The following is a 22,566-nucleotide window of genomic DNA, read 5'->3' as shown; positions in this document are numbered from 1 at the left end:
TTTCTAAACCAAACTCTGAATAAACCAATAACCCACTTAAATCAGTATTTCTTATGTTTCTTCCAATCAATCAATTTATATAAACCTGAACCTGTGTTAACCAAAAACCTTCCTAAAACAAACAAATCCAAAGGCTCGGAAAACAGTGGTTTCATGGTTTTGCTTCCAGCATGTCGGCATATTGATACATAGTAGGGGTAACAAAAAGTTCAGAAATATTATATTTTGTAAATTAATTTTTTTTCTCAATCATCCCATACATGCTGTGTTGCAAAGTGCATTGTTTAATCTACAGGAAAAACAATTGTTTTACGTAACTTTGTTACATAATAGAATTTGAACCTGAAAATAGATCGTTACTTAGGCTGTGCCACTATTTAATTCTCTATTGAGTAAAACATGAATTTTTCATGACCTGTAAATATTACACTATGTACTTAACATGGATACTTCCACAGCCTGATACATTTGCCAGCTTTGGCAACTTGGGAGCAGCCTGGAATAGTATGAAATTTCACAGGGAATGCCATGATAGTTTTGTTAATGCATAAGTATTGGTGTTATGAACTTCCAGGATCCATATGCCCTAAAATTTGCACTTGATGGACAAAGGAAATCTAAAATGAAAACAGGCATGGCCATAGGAGAATCTAAAAGCTCCTCCTAACATGTGGTTAAAATAAATTGGTTGATTTTATAGAAAATCCCTGGAGTGGGTCCATTAAAAAATTCAGTATCCCCTCCTCACTGAAAAATCTTAAATAACAATACCCCATCACAGAATACCCATAACTTACATCCTGACCAATCAGAAATGACATGAACAATAGCAATCCCAGAATGCAATACAGTTTCTGAATTAGACTATTAGTGAAAAGTGAACCCTGTAGAGTCTCCAACTCTTATATTCATCAAATGTCACACTGATCACAGCATCTGATCCATAAAATGACCTTAAAAAAACAAAATGTTTCTGTTCTCCATCATATTGATATCAACACTTAGATATTAATAAAGAAAAATAACGTTTGTTTGTTTGTTGGGGTTTAACGCATGAGCATCAATATTTCAGCTATATTCAGGCAATGAACATGAAGTGGATGATAAAATAAACATGAAATGATGATGAAATGAAAAATGGGATGGGACACAAGGATAATGGGGTTGACATATTTTGATTGGCACTGGAAATAGGGAGAGGTGGGTAAGGTCGGACAATTTAGCCTCCTGTGGTGGAGCGCTATGGTTCCTACTCCGGGAGAATACCACAGGTTTTTTAATGTGCGAGGAACGTGGCATCTTTCCCAACACGGTGCACCACTATGGTTTGCGGTCAGGTTTTTTGTATTATAGCCTGACACCCCCAGCATGTAACATACCAGGGGTACCCCATTCCACCACCTGGGGCACAAAACTCAGTTGCTCTGTGGGCAGAACGCCCTAGCCCCCCGCTAAGGTTCTGAGCACTATTAAGTCACCTTTTACGACAAGCTTAGCGCTGCTGCAGGCCTATTCTTTTGACACCTGGACCTGCACAGGTCGAAAAATTATGGAATGGTTGTTTAAGAAATTAAATAATTTATACATTCAAACTTACAATTAATTACTTATAGATGAAACAATCTACTTCTTTCAATTTCTGGCTTGTCTATCAGCTGTTGGAACTCTCTTCTTTCCTTTCTTTAACTTTCCCATCACTGCAAGAAAGAAAAAGCATAATATATGAAATCAATAGCAATATAACCATTGGTACTGAATACCCAAATTGGGATTTGGCTGAGTTTACACTTAACACAAGTGGACTGAGTATAATATCAACAATATAAATTGGGGTGATATTAAACAAAATATAATGTGAATTGAGTTTTCCTACAACATCAAGTGGGCTGTTTCCCAAAATATCAAGAGAGATGATCTGAACCAAAACATGAAATGGGCTAAGCTTATCAAAATATCAAGAGAACTGAGCTTACCAAAACATAAAGTAAGCTGAGCCTATTGAAAACATCAAGTGAGCTGAGCCTACCAAAAACATCAAGTGAGCTGAGCCTACCAAAAACATCAACTAAGCTGAGCCTACCAAAACATCATGTGAGCTGAGCTTACCAAAAACATCAACTAAGCTGAGCTTACCTAAATCACTGAATGGGCTGAGCAATGAATAGAAAAGATATATTGTTTTTGGTTTTAAAGCTCACTATTAAAAATGTTATTAGATGATTGCACAAAATCTGATTTAATTTCCTCTTAGGAAGTAAAGATTGTGATATTTTTTTTATATTTTCAAATGATTTAACGACACATAGTCTTTCGCTCTATAGCAACTGATATGAAGTTGTTATAAAGTAACTTCCATGGAAAAGTAACCCAAGCATAAATTGTGAAAATAACAGAACTATCACAAATCAATTTGTTCTCCTTTACAGTAAAACTAGACTTAAGTTTTAATTACAGACAAAATATTGATATAAAAAATTTATGTCTACAATTTAAAAGTCACCAAAAGCATCACAAATAAAAAAGAAGCTCAAAGAATTATCTCCCCTGTGAGGTAATAAGTTATCAATTTCACTCCATGATTTCAATTACATTTGAGATTTTGAAAAGATAAAACTATGAATAAACAATAAAACATAATGCAGCTCATTTCAAATGGATGCACCAATATCATTAAAAGCTGAAATATTTCAATGATGGTGAAAAAATATTTCTATGTTCTGCCGTCTGCTTTCACAGAACAACAGATGCAGAAGATTCTATTGTAGAAGTGTTGTTTATTTAATGTAATCTACAATACATATTATCCATTCCTTGACAATACATATCTATCAAACATGTATATCGTTCTTTTCTTTATCGTATATCCATGGAAATTGTTAAAATATTCATACCAGACAATTAATGATTGCGTAATTCTGCAACCAAGTTGTGTAGAACAGACAAATGATGTCGAATGTACAAGATGGCCTGGTTCCAACTAGAACTGGATCCCTGCCAGAGAGGGGGTGGCCTGCCGAATCGGTAAAACCCACCAATTCATTACAATTTTATCCACTAGCATACCACCAGATGACTTCAGTTGCATCATTAAATATACAGAAACACCTATATGATTTATTGTGTCTGAACTGCTAAGAAGTGTGGGCTAGATCACTCAAGTAGTTACTGGGCAAGATCTAGAACAACTGAGGTTATCGGTACATTTTTGAGGTAGAATTGAAGCTGCCTGTATTTAAAGGCATAATTTAGAGGTAAACATTTAGTAAAGACCTCCCTGTCATTCATGGTAATTTCTACCTTGAATAGTAAAACCTGTCTAAACCAAACCTTGAATAATCCAAAAACCTGTCTGAACCAAACCCTGATTAATAAAAAAACCTGTCTGAACCAAACCCCGATTAATCCAAAAACTGCCTAAACCAAACCCTGATTAATCCAAAAACATGTCTAAACCAAAGCCTGAATAATCCAAAAACCTGTCTGAACCAAACCCTGATTAATCTAAAAACCTGTCTAAACCAAAGCCTGACTAATCCAAAAACCTGTCTGAACCAAACCCTGATTAATCCAAAAATCTGTTTTTACCACACCCTGAATAAACCAGAAACCTGTCTCAACCAAACCTTGAATAATCCAAGAATCTGTCAAAATCAAACCCTAAATAATCTAAAAACCTGTTTAAACCAAACTGTTTTAACCTTGGCAAACAGAACAACTGTCTAAACCAATAAAATTTTTACTTTCATTCAAGTGCACCCTTTAAAACTTAAAAATAAAAATTAGGATAGAGGTTTAAGTTTTACAGGGATGATTTTATGAGGTCATCAAACGCAGAAAAATGGAAATTGGTAAAATTGGAAATAAATAAACAGTAAAAAAAATGAATTTCAGTTAGCAAAATTCCGCTTTAAAGTGGGGAAAAAAAATCATCCCTGGTTTTACAAGAAAAAAGATAATATCTGAACTAAAAGGTTAAAAATTTGGGCAAAAGTCCCGGTGCAATGCAAGTTATTGATACAAATGAAAATTAGATACACTATTCCAGACTAAGAATGAACCATTCCTTAGACATGTTATACATGTTGTTAATGGCTAATGCAGCTACAACTGGAATATAACAATTATACCTTTTTAAAATTCATTCAAGTGCACCCTTTTTAAACTTAAAGGTAGAAATACAGGTTTGGTTACAGAATGTATAAATCAAAGTGAGCAGCAGTAAAGAACAAATATATGATACTTAAAATGTTGGAAAAGGGAGAGCACCAAGTACAACTAAAGTAACTGGTACAAGTAAAGGTCAAAGAAACTTTTCTATATTAAAAATGAACCATCCCTTGACCTTTGACATATGGTGGTAATACAGATTGGCAATAACAGATGTGAACAGCACCTACAAAGACTGATAACAAACACACCTTTTTTAAAATTCATTCAAATGCAACCTTTAAAACTGGGTCAGAGAAAAGCATGGGTTTGAATTCCCTATGTGAAGACAATTAGCAAATTAGTAACATACCTTTTTAACATTTATTCAAGTGCACCCTTTTAAATTGGGTCAGAGGAGATTATGGGTTTGAATTCCCTATTTGAAGTCAATTAGCAAAGTGTTTACATACCTTTTCAACATTCATTCAAGTGCACTCTTTTAAACAGGGTCAGAGGAAGATCATAAATTTAAACTCCTCATATGAAGACAAGTAGAAACATTGGCTGTGGAGGAAAAAAAAAACATGTAGCAAAATTTTCCATTGGCTGATGAGTAGTAATTGATTTTAGCTGACTATTGAACATATGCTGCTATGACATTTAGTTATACTTTTAAAATATCTAACATTGTGTGGGGTAGTAGGAAGGGAGGGCTTTAATTTAAGTGAATCAAGGAAACTGTTTAGCAATGACTGAATTTAGCAAGAAAAAAGACAACAAATAACAACATAGAGCTATAAACATACCACTTACTGCAAGAATATATCCCAGATTGTGTAGGGAAAAAAATCCATCATGGGACCTTTGAACCCACAGCATTTTCATGAATGAAGTGAAAAACAAAGAATGGCACTAGTAAATAACCCTAGCAATGTATCAAAAATATCAATAATTGTTATAAAAGGTTTGGAACAATATCTAATACCTCGCTTAAACTGTAAATTGTTTTCATACTGTTTTCCTTTAAATAAATAATGAATTTATTTGTTCTAATGATGATTTAGTGTAAACTAGTTTGCCATTGGGAGCCAGCTCATATTTTTATCAATGAGGAAAAAAACCTAATCATAAAATGTATGAATTGGTATCATTACTACAAAATCGGTAAATAGTTTAACTGACATCCCCCAAGGCGACATGTGTTACACAATGATTCTATAGTAGTTTTAATCTACAACACTCCTTCAATGTCTGTCAATACAATCTCCTATATTATAAGCAGTTTACAGCCAAAAAAAAACAATTTAGTAATATAAAACTTGCAACTTTTAAGCCAATATAACAAATTTGGTAAACAGTGGTGTTATGACTACAGTCACCTCAGTAACTTTGTAAATGATTTTTAAAGGTTAGCTAAATATAGCATGTAAGGTGGTCTCAGAAAAATGGACACACTCACTTTCACTTGGACTCTTAACAAAATCATGTAAACTCTCAAGTGGGAATATCTCCCCTTGCAAGTATATGACAATATTTCTTTATTGTAATCAAATAAATTTTCATCATAATCTATTGGAAAGTTAGGCATAGTTTGGTGTTCAAGGTACATGGATGTATGAGCATGATGATTTATTTAAAATTTCATGAAAATCTGCCTATCTGAATGGGAGCACTCGCAGTAAACTTAAGTCCACATTGTGATAGTGATACTGATTACAAAAGAATTCATAATGATTCTTACTACACTCCAATCCAGCTTTTTTAACTGAAAACCTGACGCAATATGTAAGAATTCCTATTAGATTCACACCTACATACACTACAGAAATATACTTTTCCTAATTATCTATATTAAGCGTATCTAATAAGATATGATAAAAAATGTAATAAAACAAGAAAGTGAGAATTTTGACATTCAGCTCATCCATAAAGAGGAATACCCTGGTGAAAATATCCAACATATTTGGAAATATTAGATTTATATAACATTTCCTGTAGCTAAGCATCGGAAATATAACTCAGTTCTTTCCCCGAGGACTCCTTCAAATATTTGACACTTAAAACAACTGTGTAATTCTGTCATTTGCTGGAACTGTAATACAACCACTCCTAAAACAAGTACTGAAAACCTGGGACCAGTATATCAAATCAACTGGTTTTAAAACATGCAGTACAAAAATGTACCATGCTTGTTCACTCTTCTACCTTAGATGGGAGACTACCACAAATTTAGAATCTTCTAAATGAAAATGTAAGATTTATGGGTGTTTTTTTTGTTGTTAAAATTACAATTGTTTTCTAAAAAAAACACTTTACATAAACACATGCTTTTATGTAAAAAAATTCACATGAACTGTTCTAAAGGGTAACAGTTATGATAGACTGGTTCATAACCAACTCCAGAACAACTTCTTGTTCAAGATCCACTCACAAATTCTGAACCAAACCTGAAACCAGTTCCTTAATGGAGCCAGCACCACAAACAAACTGGTTCATATCATACTGATTCTTAGTATTTCTGACTAATAGGATCTTATAAAACCTGAAACCAGTTCTTTGTAACCAGTACAACACACAAACTGGTTTATAACCATCCAGGAACCAGTGTACTCATTGAATTATTGGAAAATCTTGTTCACCATTGCTTAAACAGAACCGTTGTGTCTTTTTTTTTTTTCGCAATTGGACCATGAAAATTCTTGTATCTATATGAACAGAAGATATAGAATTTATAGCCAAGTGTGCAAGTGCAAGCAATTTTTTTTTTTCAAAATTAAAGTCATTTAAATATATACATGTATTTCTTAAGGTTTGTTGTAGGATTATAAGATCTTAATTTAACACAAAATAACAATCCTATCCTTCAATGGTGACAAGCCATAACTTTCAGTCAGACATTCCTTTAAGTAATCTGCTTACTTCTTCAATTGTAAACTTAGCCTTGGGCACCCTCAAGGAATCATTTATATTCAATATATGCCCTGAAAGGAAAGGCTGTTTCAAATAAATGTTATATTGATTCATGTATCATTACATCAAAATTTAATTTTTAATAAACAGGTACTAACTACAGCATTTTAGGTTTGAAGAAACAAAGCTATAGAAAAAAAAGTATGGACTGTTTAATAAGAAATGGGAGACCTGATCAGACTAAAGAGGAAAACATAGTCTGTTTAATATGGAATGGAAAATGTAATTGGACTAAGAGCAAAAAAAATAGTCTGTTACATTAAAATCAACAATCTGATCATTTTCAAATCAAACACACCTGGCTAATGTAAATAAGTTGATTTGATCTTATACCTGTAGTGAAAAAGCAATGCAATAAAACATTCTGCTCAGTCAACAACAGTCCAACTCTGAAAAGTGCATGGATGCAAGCATATAAAGACAGTATGGAGACAAATTTGTGTCAACATAGAAACAATACAGATACTAACTGTGGTAGCAATGCATACCTAAATACAACCTCAATCTCTTGTGGTTGTATAAAAGCATAGTCACAAAACAAGACCTTTAAAGTACTTACCAACAGAAAACAAGAGAAAAGTACTTCTTGACTGAAGTGTTCGCTGGGTAATATTTCTGAGTTAACAATACTGGAATATGATATGCATGTCCATTTAAAAAGACAAATCAATGGTGATATCACAAAGTATCCTTAAAGGTCAAAGTTCCAATAACTAAATGTAACAGTACTGGGTAGATATATATATAAAAGGAAAGTCAGGAAATCTTTACTTTAAAGTGCACCACAGAATGCCTCGGATACATGTATATATGTACTGTTAATTGTAAAATTGTGGGTGGGAATTATGAGGATTTCCTGCTATTATCAAACAGAAAATATAAACTTATTGCTAAAGAGATATTAATATTCTGTCTGTGAAATGATCAAAAACCACAAGAATAAAAACATCTTGTCAAAAAACAAACATTGGCAACCATGAACAAAAGTACATCAATAGTTCTCATAGAACAAACTACTCCACTTTACATAACACACAATAATTCGTATAATCTCAGAAATTTAAGTTTAATCTTCAAAAGACTAAATTTCAACAATTTGATAAGTAATTTGACAAAGAACAACATGGGGGATAACACAATATCAAAGATATGTTCGATTAATCTATCAAATCAACTTCAGTACTCACATAGCAATCCCAGCAGGATAAAACTAATTGAAAACTTGAAGTTAACTAGAAAAATTTTAAACTTGGAAATGACCCTGTACGCTGCCACAGTGGAAATTTATTCTAAATATTTAAGCATTTATTCAAATCTACATAGATTTGTTTGCAATAATTAAAAGGATCAACATCAAAACGACTACAAGATCAATATGCTATCAAATTCAGCTAATTTTATTCAATTATATTCTTTTCTCAGTGGATTTCTACAATGACAAGTTTTGATATTAGTTAAATGTTCATTTATTTCCCCTTAGAATTAAATCCTTATTTGGGAACTAATGGTCTAGATTGATCTCTCCGATTCGTAATGTAAATAAAGTTTTTACCTGGACATACCTGACATTTTTTTACCTTTTCTAAAATCGACTGACGTTACGACAGTCAACAACCTTATCATAATTCCCTCCAAGTTAACATTTACGTCCATTCAAGTCATTATCAATTCATTCCTGGGGTTTGTAGATATATCATTAAGCTTGAGCGTGAACAGAAAAAAGTGTATCAATTATATTATCTACATTTTTATTCTGAAATCAATTGAGACAGAAGTACTATAATTGCTTTCCACAATTTAACCGGGATACAAGTTTGCTCGCGACAGATGTATGTCTAAGAATAAAACTATTGTAATAAGGTAGAGTAAAAATGTGACCTACAATCCAGATAGCAATGGAGACAGACAGGCTAATGTCCACACAAGCGGTCATTTCAACTCAAGTCATGCAGGGGTAAATTTTACTGCTCTAGACAAAGTAACGAGAGCCAAGGGGGTTATTTTATATTATCTTGGTAGTTTACTCTTAGACAAATCATTAACTTAAGGCTTTAATACAGAGAAAATCACTTTAGCTGTTTCTGCATTACAAATCTATATTTTACCTCTCACTGAGAGAATTATACTTCTGATACAATAAAAAGGGGAAAGTTCGGTAAGGACCCGTTTTTGCCCCATTATTCGGGCATTTTTGAAAATTTGATAGAAGCCGATTTCTAGTAGTAGTAGTAAAGTAGTAAAATGCTCGCCAACACTGAATATAAGATGTTTTTGATGAGATTTATGATGTTATTCCAGAAATAACAGTGTGCATTTATGTAAGTTTTCTGCAATTATTAAGATGGTTTTTGTGTGGAATGGAAGAGGCCACGCATCTGTTGAATCAAGATAATTTTACACCAGTTGTAACTGACAATTATACACAAAATATATGAAGCATGAGAGTCAACACGCATGTGGCCATTGCTAAAAGAGTAAAAACTGTACAAAATTTGGTGTTTTCCGGTCTTTTTAACAGATTTTCCCACTCTCAGCCAAGTTTGAAGGGCATAAATGACTGTATATGTTCAAATTTTTACCATAAACCAATCAAATCAACTATAAAACACATTAAAGAGCTGGAGAAACAACATAAACTTTTCTTCATGTAGACTTTGTTTTTGAGGCCAAATATTGCCCTTACTGAACCAATTTCTTTAGTCTTCGATGTGGTGCAAGAAGATCAAATATGAAGGAAATAGTAAGATATCAAGTAAGGATGGTGGAAAAAGAACAAACATTAACAAGATTGCTACATGTAACCCTTGCCCCAGGAAAAAAAGATGAAGGGCTTTAGTCCCATAACTCCTATAAAAATCACAGTGCAATATGATCAACCACATATTGTGATTGAATACTACAAAATTTGAACAAAATCAGAAGAACAGTTTCAGAGGAATTACACCCACTAAGTCAAAGTATGACAGACACACAGTTGCACAGACACCAGTATTTTTATGTTCCTGATCACATAGGGGTGGGGGACAACAAAACATGGAGATATGAAGAAAGGGAAATGTACAATGTAGCAGTTTCAAAATCTGAAAGTACACAAATTTGGGGGGGGGTACTTTGGCCAGGGAGGGTGCAAAGAAAATCAATGCAATAATATAAATTTCTGAATAACAGATAAAACCTGGTGATACCATTCTCCTTCTACCGCACAAGGCAATATACTGCATGGAGGGTTATTTTGGTAGGAGAAAAATTTGGCAGTTTTGAGGCAAAGCAGTATACTACAAATTTTTGTGAATGTTTGATGCTGCACTGAGCACTGAAGCCCAGAATACACATTTTGTGAAATTTATTTTGGTCCTTTTAGACAGACCACTCAAATATGCCATAATTAGTATCCAGCTGTATGGTACTTGATTTGCTTTCTGGGTTAGTTTCTGGCGCGGATCCAAGGACTGGCATACCAGGCATATGCCCCCCTATATCGATAAGATGATAAGAAAAAAAATTTTCACCACAAGTTTCACCCAATAAAATGTTTTGCCTTGCTTTGCACGGCATTTAATTCAATTTACGCCCCCCTAAACTCAAATCCTGGATCCGCCCCTGAGTTTTGCATGCCTTAAAATATTTGACCCCTTCATCCCAGGTTTACTGTTTTGGGGGATAAACTTGACTCCCCTAGCTACTTTTGACATTTTTTCAGGAAAAGGGTTTAGGCAAGAAATGCACATCAGAAAGCAATAACATTACTTCTTAACACCCCCATGCAAGAGAGATCCGCAAGAATACACAATGATAAATTTGACACACACCAAGATCAAAGGAAAATAAGATAGCCTCTATTTGAAGTCTAACATCATGAGAGTAACAAATACTAACCATTATTTCTGTCCTGAAGGCCTTTATTTTCTTGGTTATCATTCTTTCTACAAGTAAATAATGATAATCTTAAATTTATCAGTTTTTTCAAGCATTATATCAAATTATGTACCAGAGCAATGGGGGACTGGTCCAAATTTTTTGTTGCAATATTTTTGGATTTTCTAACATAAGGGCAAATAATTAAAAATTACTGACAAAGCATGCTAACAGTATTGAGCCATTTAGTTTCAAGTTGCCAAAGTCAATACCAAAACTCTTATGAGAATTTAAAAATTAATTCAGATCATTTTCATATTTTGGAAAAGTTTTCTAAATTCATTTCTTTGGAAAACCTGACCGCAAACCATAGTGGTGCACTGTGTTGGGAAAGATGCCACGTTCCTTGCACGTTAAAGAACCCTGCTGTGGTATTCGATAGGAATAGGAACCTTTGCGCTCCGTCACAGGAGGCTCAATTGCCCAACCCTACCCAACCCTCCCTTTTTCTAGTGGCAATCTAAATTTGTTCACCCTGTGTCCCATCCCTTTTTTATTTCATCATCATTTCTTGTTCATCGTCTGAATAAAGCTAAAATATTGCTGCTTGGACGTTAAACCCCAACAATCAATCAATCAATCTTTGTAAGAAAAAGTAAACATCATTATTTTAAAATTATAAAATAAAATTAAAAAAATCAAAATAACAACAAAACAAGAAAGGAGAAATCAAAAACTTGACCTTTAATTAGCACTCCAGCTAAGAATCATGCAAAATGTGATACATGTTGGAAAGCCTACATATTTTTATTTTTGACATTTTGTTTAAAATTTCATAGTAAACAGAAAGTAACATGTGGTTTTTCATAAAACCCATGCACATAGGAGATAAAAATTATATGGAATGCACTGTAGATTTCAAAATACAGGGAGATAACTCTGTAAATGACGCTCAAATACAATAGAATCTATTGGATTTTCAATTTTGATTATCTCCTAAGTACAGGCAGATATGAATGAATAATTACACATTTCACAATACAGACCCATCAACAACTTACTGACAAAAATAAAAATATGAAGCCTTTTTTGGGGTGTATCACATTTTTCAGATTTTGCATGATTCTTACAAAGACAGCTACTTAATATTTCAAACCAATCTTAATTATATTTAATACTGTCTTCAAAATAATCAGCATAGAAAATTTCCTCTATCATTGAAGAACAAACACACAAAACAAGATAAAAGGCAAGCAGATAAATCCTTATCTCTTTTGTGTAAATGTCTTTAATCTTTACTCTTGGGCAAATAAATAGCATATCAATCTTCAGTAAAAAAGTTATTACCCATTCTGCAAAAAGAAAGAATTCAATCTAACCAGTTTGATCTTGGCTAAAAACAAGCAACTTTAAAGTGTCTTCAAAAGGAAGAATGCTCAGTGTTTGCCTAATTGCTTTTGTTTCAAATTTATAAACAGCTTTAAGACACTGACAAGGCCATGCTTTATTCTCCTTTTAAATGTCAAGTTTAAACCACATGACCTTCTATTATCTCAGTCATCTTATTGACATACATCAATATGAGATTCAAACATTGCCCTTGGAGTGGTCATTATATACATGGAAGGGGATGCTTGAAAATTCTTAAAACATACAAAATTACATAGAAAAAAGGGGGAGGGTCTAATTGAAGGTTGAAAAAACTTTCCTCGTAGATGTCCTAAATTACAATGTAAATAAAATTACATATTTTTTATGTCCAGATTAGGACCCAAAATAAAAGCAATGACATTTTTTTTTCACTTTTAAGTCTACATTTTTCATGCTTGGTAATCTCTAGATTTTAGACTTTTGAAAACCATTTCCCTTCCACAAAAGTTCCTTTTCAAATAAGAGAAAGAGACAAAAAAACACCTTAACACTTTTCCCTACAGCCTCATTCATCAGAAATTCCAATACAAAGTAATCAAATCCATTTCCCCCCCTCATCTCAAGTTAACATTTCATAACTTAATATTTTATGCATTTTTTCTAGACATTCTAGTAACAAAATATGGTTCCAGACTGCCATTTATGATATAATTTGATAATACAAAAATGGATGATATCATTTTATAGGCTTCTTGATCTGGTATCACGACACCTCTTCGAATAAATATAGAATCATTCCCTTTCATTGGAGTTTTGTCTGAGAGGAAGAAGAATAAAAATGGATGTAAAAAATCAAAGAAACCTGTCTAAACTGAACCCAGAGTGAACTGAAATCCTGTTTAAATTGAATCCTGAGTGAACTGAAAACCTGTCTAAACTGAACCCACAGTGAACTGAAATCATGTCTAAATTAAAACCAGAGTGAACTGAAATCCTGCCTAAATTGAATCTTGAGTGAACTGAAATCATGTCTATATTGAATCCTAAGTGAACTGAAATCCTGTCTAGATTGAATCCTGAGTGAACTGAAAACCTGTCTAAACCGAACCCTGAGTGAACTGAAAACCTGTCTAAACTGAACCCTGAGTGAACTGAAAACCTGTCTAAACTGAACCCTGAGTGAACTGAAAAACTCCTAACCAAACACTATTTGAAGCCTCTCAAATTCTCAATATCAGTGTAAATGCATTTTTAACCTTGGCAAAACAAGCAACTGTCTAAAACAAACAAATTCTAGACCAAAGAGGGATGGTTTAGAAAGGTAGACTGTATTTATGTGTGTCTGAATGTGATGAGGTGTTCTAAGACTAAAGTAAAGCATTATGGTTGGTGTATCCTATTTTGCTCCAAAGCGTTAATTTCCAGAATTTTTTTTTAAAGAAACTGCTTCAATCCTATATTAAGTTCAGCAATATTTTACAGGCAGATCTGACATGGGTGCCACAAAACTTAAAATCAAACTTTAGTCTGAAAATATTCTCAAGACTTTCTTGGGAATTTATGATATTAGAAACAGTTAAGAATAATGCTATAACATAAGGCAAAAGTTTTTACATGTTTTGTGAGTGGTGCCTTAATAGGTTTCTCTGACATCAACTCCTGTTCTTATTTTGCTATTGTTATAAAATTAAGGAAACAAATATACTTATTAAAGAGTATGTTTGCTGTATTAAATGTCATAGACATGTACTGACATCATCTGCCAAAAAATAAGACAATGCTAGCTTGTTCAATAAACTAATTATATGAAGGACCAAGAGAGTGTAAGGGAAAAAATAGCCTGGTTTGCATTTATAAAAAAAAAATTTAACATGCATAGGATTACTAACCTCTTTGAGACGCACTGGTTCTCGAAAAAGAGTCCAGAGACAAAAGGATGTGTAAAACTTAAGACTGTTGTATGATGGTTGAACAATATCTGAAACAAAAAAAACAGTGTATGCCAACAGGAGTGATCACAAACTGAAAGTAAGGCATTATTATATATAAGCACTTTCTGTTCAGATGACCTATTTAATTTGGCCAATCAGGCTGAACTTCCAGGAGGTTGATAGCATTATTGAAAGGGAATACTCAAGGATTCTGAAAAGGTCATCTGAACAGGAAGTAGAATGGAGTGTTGTTAGATCCCACATGGAGTGACTAAATGGAACAATTAGAATGTCTATCTAGTTAGAATATTACAGTTAAGCTGATAATGCTTTTGATGATAGTCTTCACCGACTTTGTGATTTATGCATTTACTGACAAATTTACCAAATAAAAGTCAGACTCACTCAATGCACCCACCCATAAGTATACAAAATATTGAAACAACATTCTTTCAAAGAAAAAGAATTTTTATTCATGAATTGAATACAGTTGTACCAGTCTGTAAGAATCAGGCAGTGGTTGAAACATGGTATGAAAAAAAAACTCAGGATTTCGAAAATGTAATTTGCCCGATTACACCATCAGAATCAAGGAAAAAAGATAGAAATGTTCAAATCATTAGATAAATTGAGTTATAATTTCATTGTAATGCACTGAAAATGAACATTCAAAGGGCAGATAACTCTGTCAAAAACCTCATTTTTTTAACATTCTATTGAAAAATTTCTAAGCACATCCAGTGATGCAGAAATCAAGTAATGGTCTGTCAAACAGAAAAAGCATCCTTGAATGAAATTATATTGTTAGATCGGCAGAGTTTTGACATGCATGTTTTGGATTTTTCCCATTTTGCCTGATTCTTACAAAAACTGACACTCAAATATTGATACATAGCATCCGGCCAAAACTTTCAGTTAATTCAAGATATTTTATTGTTTCTTCAGACCAACTGCAGCTCTTACCATTGTAACACCCACTGTCTTCAACAGAATAAACCTACACTTATTCTTGAAGTAAATTAAAGAAGATATTGTGGTCTTCATTCCTGACACTTAAATCAATCATCTAGATATCTATTTGTACTGAAAATTGTGCTTTTTTGTTTTTGCTTTCAAATTTTAGCAGCAAAACCTGTCTATAACAAAGCCATTTGGACTATAAAATTGGTTCAGTTTGGGAAGGTATTCCATTTATCAAGGTTCAGAATAAATTTAATGTTTAAACTTGTATGGTTTAGACAAGTTCCACTGTATTTGAAAAGATCACAGTTATTTTAAAATCCCCGGAAAGCACTAGCCATATAGACTGATTGATTATGCCATTGTTGCATTAAATTATTGCTGAAAAAAAAAATTCACAAAAGAAAGGCCTCCAGAAATTTCAGAAGACAAACTATTGCAGTTTTTAGTCAAATCCTAGCTACTTTAATGCAATAATCAAGGAATATTTTTGACATTTTGAGATTGTTAACAAACTCCCCCCTACACCCACACTTATCATAGAAATCGATGTTTGTAATGACAAATAAGATATCAACATATTGGCTCAATTTTTTTCCACCGAGTTTTGCTTGTAATATGAAAATTGACCCATCCTGGTATAAAAAAGCACTAAACACATTCAATAATTTTTATGGCATATCTGCCTATTAACAAGTCCCTAGGAAAATATTTAACAATGTAGAAGAAGGCAATTAACCGTTTAATTATGCTTTTAGCCACTTAGGAAAGCGTAAGAGAATTTTTTAACCTTGTTCATTCTCTCTGTTAGTAAATACCTATCGAACAGTATTAAATAAAATATGACTTGTGTTTTCCGATATCTATACACAATTGTGCATGGTGGTGCACTTGATCAATATTACTATGCAGCACAAATTGCTTGGTGTTGAATAATAAACGAAACTTTGAATACAATCATTATTAAACATTTTATATATTTTTTTCTATTGCTTTATTAAAAGTTCTAATTGTAAATAAATTAAAAAGTGATTTTAATCAAAGTGAAAAATACATTTCTTTTAACAGCATTTTAAAAAGAGAACAAGAGATTTTACATTTATAAAAGATAAATTGAAGATAATTAAATACTTTAAAATACATAAAAAAACAATGGCTATTAGATGCAAGCAGTTGTATTAAGTACCAGTCCACATAAAATTCAGACACTACCAATGGTAAAGTGATACACAGTCAAGAAAAACACACCAAACAAACAATGCTTTATCGATCTACATATGCTTTACTTTCACATAACAACAACCTTTTCTGTATTCAGATTTTCACTTTTTAGAATATCATACATTTATCTCCCTCTAAAAGCATCCAAATGAAGCCAAATCAAGAATGATAACTCTTGCAAAGTGCAAATTTCATGTACAATCTATATAATTTTTATCTAAAAAGCACAACAACCAAATGAAAAACTAAGACTGGTTACGTGATCAGTTACTGTTTATGAACAAGAAATAAAACTGAATTTGGTGGGTTTTTGACATGCATGAATCACCTTCTGCCTGATTTTTAGAAAGACTGATACTTAAATTCTTTTTCCACAGTAGTAGCAAATTACTAAACCTATTTTTAATTTCATCTCAACTATTTAACAGGCACAGATCCAAAGACGGGCATACCGGGTGTACGCCCTCCCCCCCCCTCCCACCCCCTAAATCGGTAAGAAAAAATTTTTTAAAACAAGTTTCACCCCATAATATTTTTTTGCCTAGCTTTGCACGGCATTTAATTCAATTTAGACCCCCCTAAACTCAAATCCTGGATCCGCCCCTGTATAACTGATGCAAATTATTGCCCATACAATGTTCAAACATGTAAAAAAAGTGCAATTTAATTTGTCTTTCAGTTTTCTTTACAAATAGCCAATATCTGAAAGGAGCAAAAAGACAATCCTGACCTATCTCCACCCAATAAAACATAAAGAATCTGATATACCAAAAATTTTCCCACAACAATTCATACTTAAGGTGTCATTGTACAGTTAAACTAAATAGGTCATATTTCATGCTTCGTGTACAAGATGTTTAGCTTCAAATATATCTGAAGTAAAAATGACACAGAAAAATGTCATGAATGACAAAATGAATTACCTGACTTTCTTCAATTTACATAAGAAAACTATCCGACTTGAACACCTCCAAGAGAGATTGGGGAAAGAAATCAACTACCTTTTTCTGCTTAGTTGCAAAATTCATTACTTGAAGAATGTTTAAGTAAGAGATTAAAATTCTTTTAAAATTTATCAATGAAAATGTAGCATATCTACCTGTAAAAACTGGCTAGAATGACATCTATTGAATTTTCTCCAGTTGTCCACAATCTATATGACCTATAAAATGAAAACAAATATTTAATCTACATACCAAGTAATAGAAAAATTTGTAACAAAGTAAACAATATTCGAAGTAATAAAAATGTTTTAAGGTTTTATTTCTGAGTAAAAAATGTAAAACATTTGTCTAAATGTTTGTTCTTACCTGTTATATTTCACCTGTTGGTTGGTACACTGACTATGAGTGACCTGGATTTGTATATATCTATCTTATAGTGTAGGTATTCCAAGCATTTTACCTGATATAAGCCGGAGGCAGTGTATATATATCAAACAGACCAATACACATCCCTCTATAATTCACTGATCAATAACCAGCATACATTTCATTCATCTTACATTTCACTATAACATCGTGAACAATTCCAGTGGAAAAAATTAATATACATTTATATTTCATAATCTGATGTGTAATCCTGAGATAACAACTATAGGTCGACATAACAATATTAAAGCTATTTTTATCAAGAGAATCCACGATCTTTATAATCTTGCTAATCAGCATTCTTGTTATAGTGGAACAGTTCCACAGACAACTCTGAAGTTAATACACTACTAATTTATGAGCATCATTTTATTCAGCAGAAGTTAGCATCCTATTTGAAATCTGTCTATAAAAGGAGTCTGATCGAGTAGTAGTAATTTTTCAAGCTAAGGGGTGTAAGGTTTTAAGAGTAGTGGCACACTTCTATGGTTTATATATGGTTTACTCAAAAAAAAAAAAAGAAGCAAACGGAAGAAAAATAGTTTAGAACAGAAGAAGACTCGAAATAGTGAGTTTATAATCCTTCCCACTTGCAATGGAATACTGAAAAGGGGCTTGTCACATTGTAGGTCGATAGGACAAACCAAGGCCTCTTTTTCATATGCTCTTAGTTTAATTAGGTCAACAGTGAATAGAATTTATTACATGGGCATTAACCTCACAGGCTTACATCCTACATAACTGCTTACATAAAAAACAAAAGATCTGTTGCTAGAACACATGTGTGCACCAAATATGCAATGCATCTTCCTTGTGTAAAAGAGGTGTGTTAAACTCATCATACAGGACAGTTCATCAAAGAGAACAGATGTTTACTTATCTCTTCACAAAAATTTATGGCACCATGTAAATCAAAGAGTGGTGTCTTTGAGTGGAGAAGAAGAATGGAAACTTTGAATGAAAGTTAAATGGATGTCATGAACCTTGTGCAACAACATTAACAGTAACTTGTAATAAAAAAAAAATCATCTGATCAATAGTAATTTCTGTTTCTCAATGAACAACTTCTGACAAATAAGAAAGAAAAAATTCATATTCCTAATATTCACCTTGAAAAAGTCACTCAAAGACTCCACTCCATGACTACACACAGAATAATAACTTGTGCCAAAAATTATGAATGGCTATGATGCAGACACCCCAGATGTGTTGGATTCCCATTTTGCACTAGTAATCTACCCCATCTTAATTTTCCATGGTTAAAGGTGAAGCATTATATTATATCAAGAATTTAGGTTTGAGATTAAGGCTTTAGCATGCTGTTAATGCTTACTTGCAAAGTTTTAACAAATTTCTTATACTGACTTATAAAACATTATTTTCTATGCACATCTAACATTTTACTCCCAATGTAAAAGACATTTAAAAATTGCGACAGACAGCAACAGTAACAACAAGAACATGCCTTTCCAACCATTTTATTTAAAAAGATAGTCAATTCTAAACTTGTACAAAATTTAATTTGATTTGTAACGAGTTATCTAATTGGGTGGTTCTCTTTGAGGAAACCAGGTTATTTTACCATTAAGCTTAAGACTGGACAAAATGATATGCAATACAAATGTAGGATGAGAAGACTAATAATTAAAGTACTCATGAACTGAATCAATTAATATCGATCGTTTGAATTTTTAAGCCTTAAATAATTGTCGAATTGCAAATAATATGGGAAGTCAAGAAAAGTACGGGGATAGAATTCAAACGTATCTAAACACAAACTTATTGTCGTAAATGGTTAATATTGAACTCCTTGTTTTTTCATTTTTAAATTCACATTCTGATTACAAAGGCTATTAAAAAACACACACTAAAAATTTGTGATGCAATGAAGCAGCACCAATTTGCATAATATTCAGGTTCAATATTGGTTTACATGGAACACCTAGATGAATGAACACAAAATTCTCCAACATATTGCATAATTGAACTACAAACAATACTAGTTGGCCATTCCCAATTTCTAAATTTTCAGGTTGAAATTACATTGATATAAATGCAAAAGTGCTAGAATATAATTTCAACGATCATGTATAGTGCCAGAAACATTAGCCATACACTTTAAAGACCCTGGAGCACTTACAGCTTCATTACCATAACCAAATAGAATGATTACTGCAAAAAGCAGCACACTAGACCACAGACTGACAATTCCCAAGAATTCCTATGCCATCGTCTTTGCAAAGTTTCATTTTTATTTGTCATCTAAGAACTCCTGTTGTCACGAGACGGTAACCATAATAAAAATAAATGAAACAGCGGTTGATTCATCAGTATGGTTTTGGAGGTTATGTTACCCTTTTGTTAAAAATTCTGCCAAAACAAATGTTTGGCAAATAATAACCTGAAACCCCTTGCTTTATACAAGTTTATTGAATGGAACCACTGCCCGTTTTCTGTTATTTGGATTCCCCAGGTCTGCATGAAATATCTGAAGATAGCTCTTCTAACTGGTACTTATATTCCTACTATATTATCTCGCATGGTTTTCACTTCTAGCTAATACAATGAACTACTGGTTCATTCAGGTAAATGCATGGAAATAAACATGTACTAATAAGAGGTTAAAGGTCAACTATTTTTAATTGGATCTTTGCTAATACAGTCCATATTAATCGCAGTAAAAAAATGTTTATTGGTTTTGGTTATTGGTTTAAATAACACAGAATCAAATTTGATATCTTAGAAATACATATAAAGTAGACCTAATTGTCTGCATTTGAACTTTAATGGGTATTCCGATGGGATTATTTTTCCTGTGGTAGTGTAAGATAATTGCAGATGCTGTTATATCAATACTGATCTTCTCTTCAAATTGATAAAAAAAGAAAAGTAAGGCAAAACACAAATACAGAGAGTGAGGCTGGTTCCTTATGATAAAATCAAAGAAAGAGAACTCTCATAAACATTGCTGATTTAATTGTCTTGGACAAAGAGAAAAAATTAACTAGTACTGATATTAAACCCACACTAAAGTCATTTGTTTATTGTCAAAAGAAAAGTGAGGTCTCTTTGATCTCATTTTATTTACACCCAAAAGAAACGGCAGTAAAAAATGAAGTTAAATACCAAATAGTAAGAGTTAGATCCCTTTGATCTAAAAATAAACGTTGAATATTTGCCATTCAGGCAATCAAAAAAAAAAAACATCACTGACTGGAAGAATACATTTACCTTTAATTGGCACAAGCTAAGCTTTCAACTCTTCTCCTCCAATGCTCAGAAACCTCTAAATCTCTAAACGTTTCACCCAATATGAATGGTCCTTGACCTAAGGATGACCTTGACACATTCTTTTTATTGGTATACTCCAGCCATTACTAAATCATCCACCTACAAACAACAAAAACATTGATAAATATGACTAGAATGATATTGGACTTAATACTAGGTTTGAAAGACCTTTATTTCTAAAGATCAGATAAATTGTGAAACAAGAAAAATATAGACTTGAACACAAAAAGAGTGTGAAAATAGGGGTCAAAGAAAACCAATTTTAGAATATTATGCAAAGACAAAATGTCAAAGACAAAGGAAAGGTCAATCAAAAGTAAAGCCAGCAAAAACAGAAACAGTAAAAAAACATATTCAGCAACAGTTGAAAAACATACAAAAATTGAACCAAATGAGACTATAAACTTAAACATGACATTGTACATGTTGTAGAACTAAGCATACTCATTCCTCAACTGAAAATGGCTATGTTTCATGTAACAGAAAGTTGATGTTGGACAGAAACCAAAATGGCTTCTAACATATGCCCTATCTACAAAAAGCCACAAATATGAAAGCAATACATCCTTTTGGAAGCAGAGATAATTATGACACACAAACAATAAAGTACCCATTCATTCTGTGGGGTAACTATATAACAACTGAAAACATACAATAAACTGAACAAAATTAACAATTTTGTCCCTATAAAAAAGGAACAGAACCAGTAAGTACCCGATTTCGAAACACATGTAACATCAACTATATACTGTAAACTGGGAAATTCACACTTTTCAAAGTCAACATACTTTTTCACAGTCTTAAAAAAAGAGCTAATTTCAGTTACATTAGCGCTAACATGTGCTGATACTTCTTCCAAACCTAAGATATTCAAAGTTAAAGATAAGGATTTACACGAATATCAACTTCAAAATACATATATTATCATAACATACATAATACAAAAATTTATTTTAACATTTTCAGGAAGTGGTAACAGTACAACAATACTAAGAAAGGGGTATACATGGACAAAACTATGCCAGTAATACCAAAAAGGACAAAGAACAGCAGACTAAGAACAAGCCCCAATGACCTTAGTTAGTTTTGTACAACTGTGTAATTTTTTTTTTATGAGGACCAAAAAGAATCTTACAGAATAGAGCATTGAAGGGTAGATGGTGCCCTCTTGTTATAATTGGGCATGACTGCATAGGTGGTTCAGGGCTACTGTGGCAAGTGAAATTTAACCAAGGAAAGTTACATTTTTCAGTTTTCCATGTTGAAATTCTATTTTGGAAAAATCCATTTTCATGACAAAGTTGACTATAGATGGGAGATATTAATTGGTGAGGGATAGTCAGGAAGACATTTCCTCAAAACACATTCAATTCACTCCTAAAGAATAACTGATACCAATGCATATTTATAAGATAAACAATAAACTAAAATTTTCAAACAATCTGAAA

At 32.6% G+C, this 22,566-nt stretch overlaps 1 protein-coding gene across 1 annotated transcript in view; it reads right to left on the bottom strand.

Moving 5' to 3' along the window:
• Positions 1-22,566, bottom strand: part of LOC148619967 (uncharacterized) — a 56,047-nt gene that overhangs the window by 19,629 nt on the left and 13,852 nt on the right. The window contains exons 3-6 of the mRNA XM_088577070.1: positions 17,557-17,610; positions 14,235-14,323; positions 10,996-11,042; positions 1,598-1,697 (exon numbers count right to left, since the gene is read on the bottom strand). Of these exons, the coding sequence (XP_088433196.1) occupies positions 1,633-1,697; positions 10,996-11,042; positions 14,235-14,323; positions 17,557-17,610 (255 nt within the window). The 3' untranslated portion in view covers positions 1,598-1,632. The remainder of the gene's footprint in view (positions 1-1,597; positions 1,698-10,995; positions 11,043-14,234; positions 14,324-17,556; positions 17,611-22,566) is intronic.

Source organism: Perna viridis, chromosome 4 (genome assembly GCF_037379345.1).
Source record: "Perna viridis isolate PV_CMFRI_1.1 ecotype Kerala chromosome 4, ASM3737934v1, whole genome shotgun sequence".
Lineage (NCBI taxonomy): Eukaryota > Metazoa > Mollusca > Bivalvia > Mytilida > Mytilidae > Perna > Perna viridis.
The sequence above is the reverse complement of the archived record's forward strand: the minus strand, read 5'-3'. Positions and strand labels throughout refer to the sequence as shown.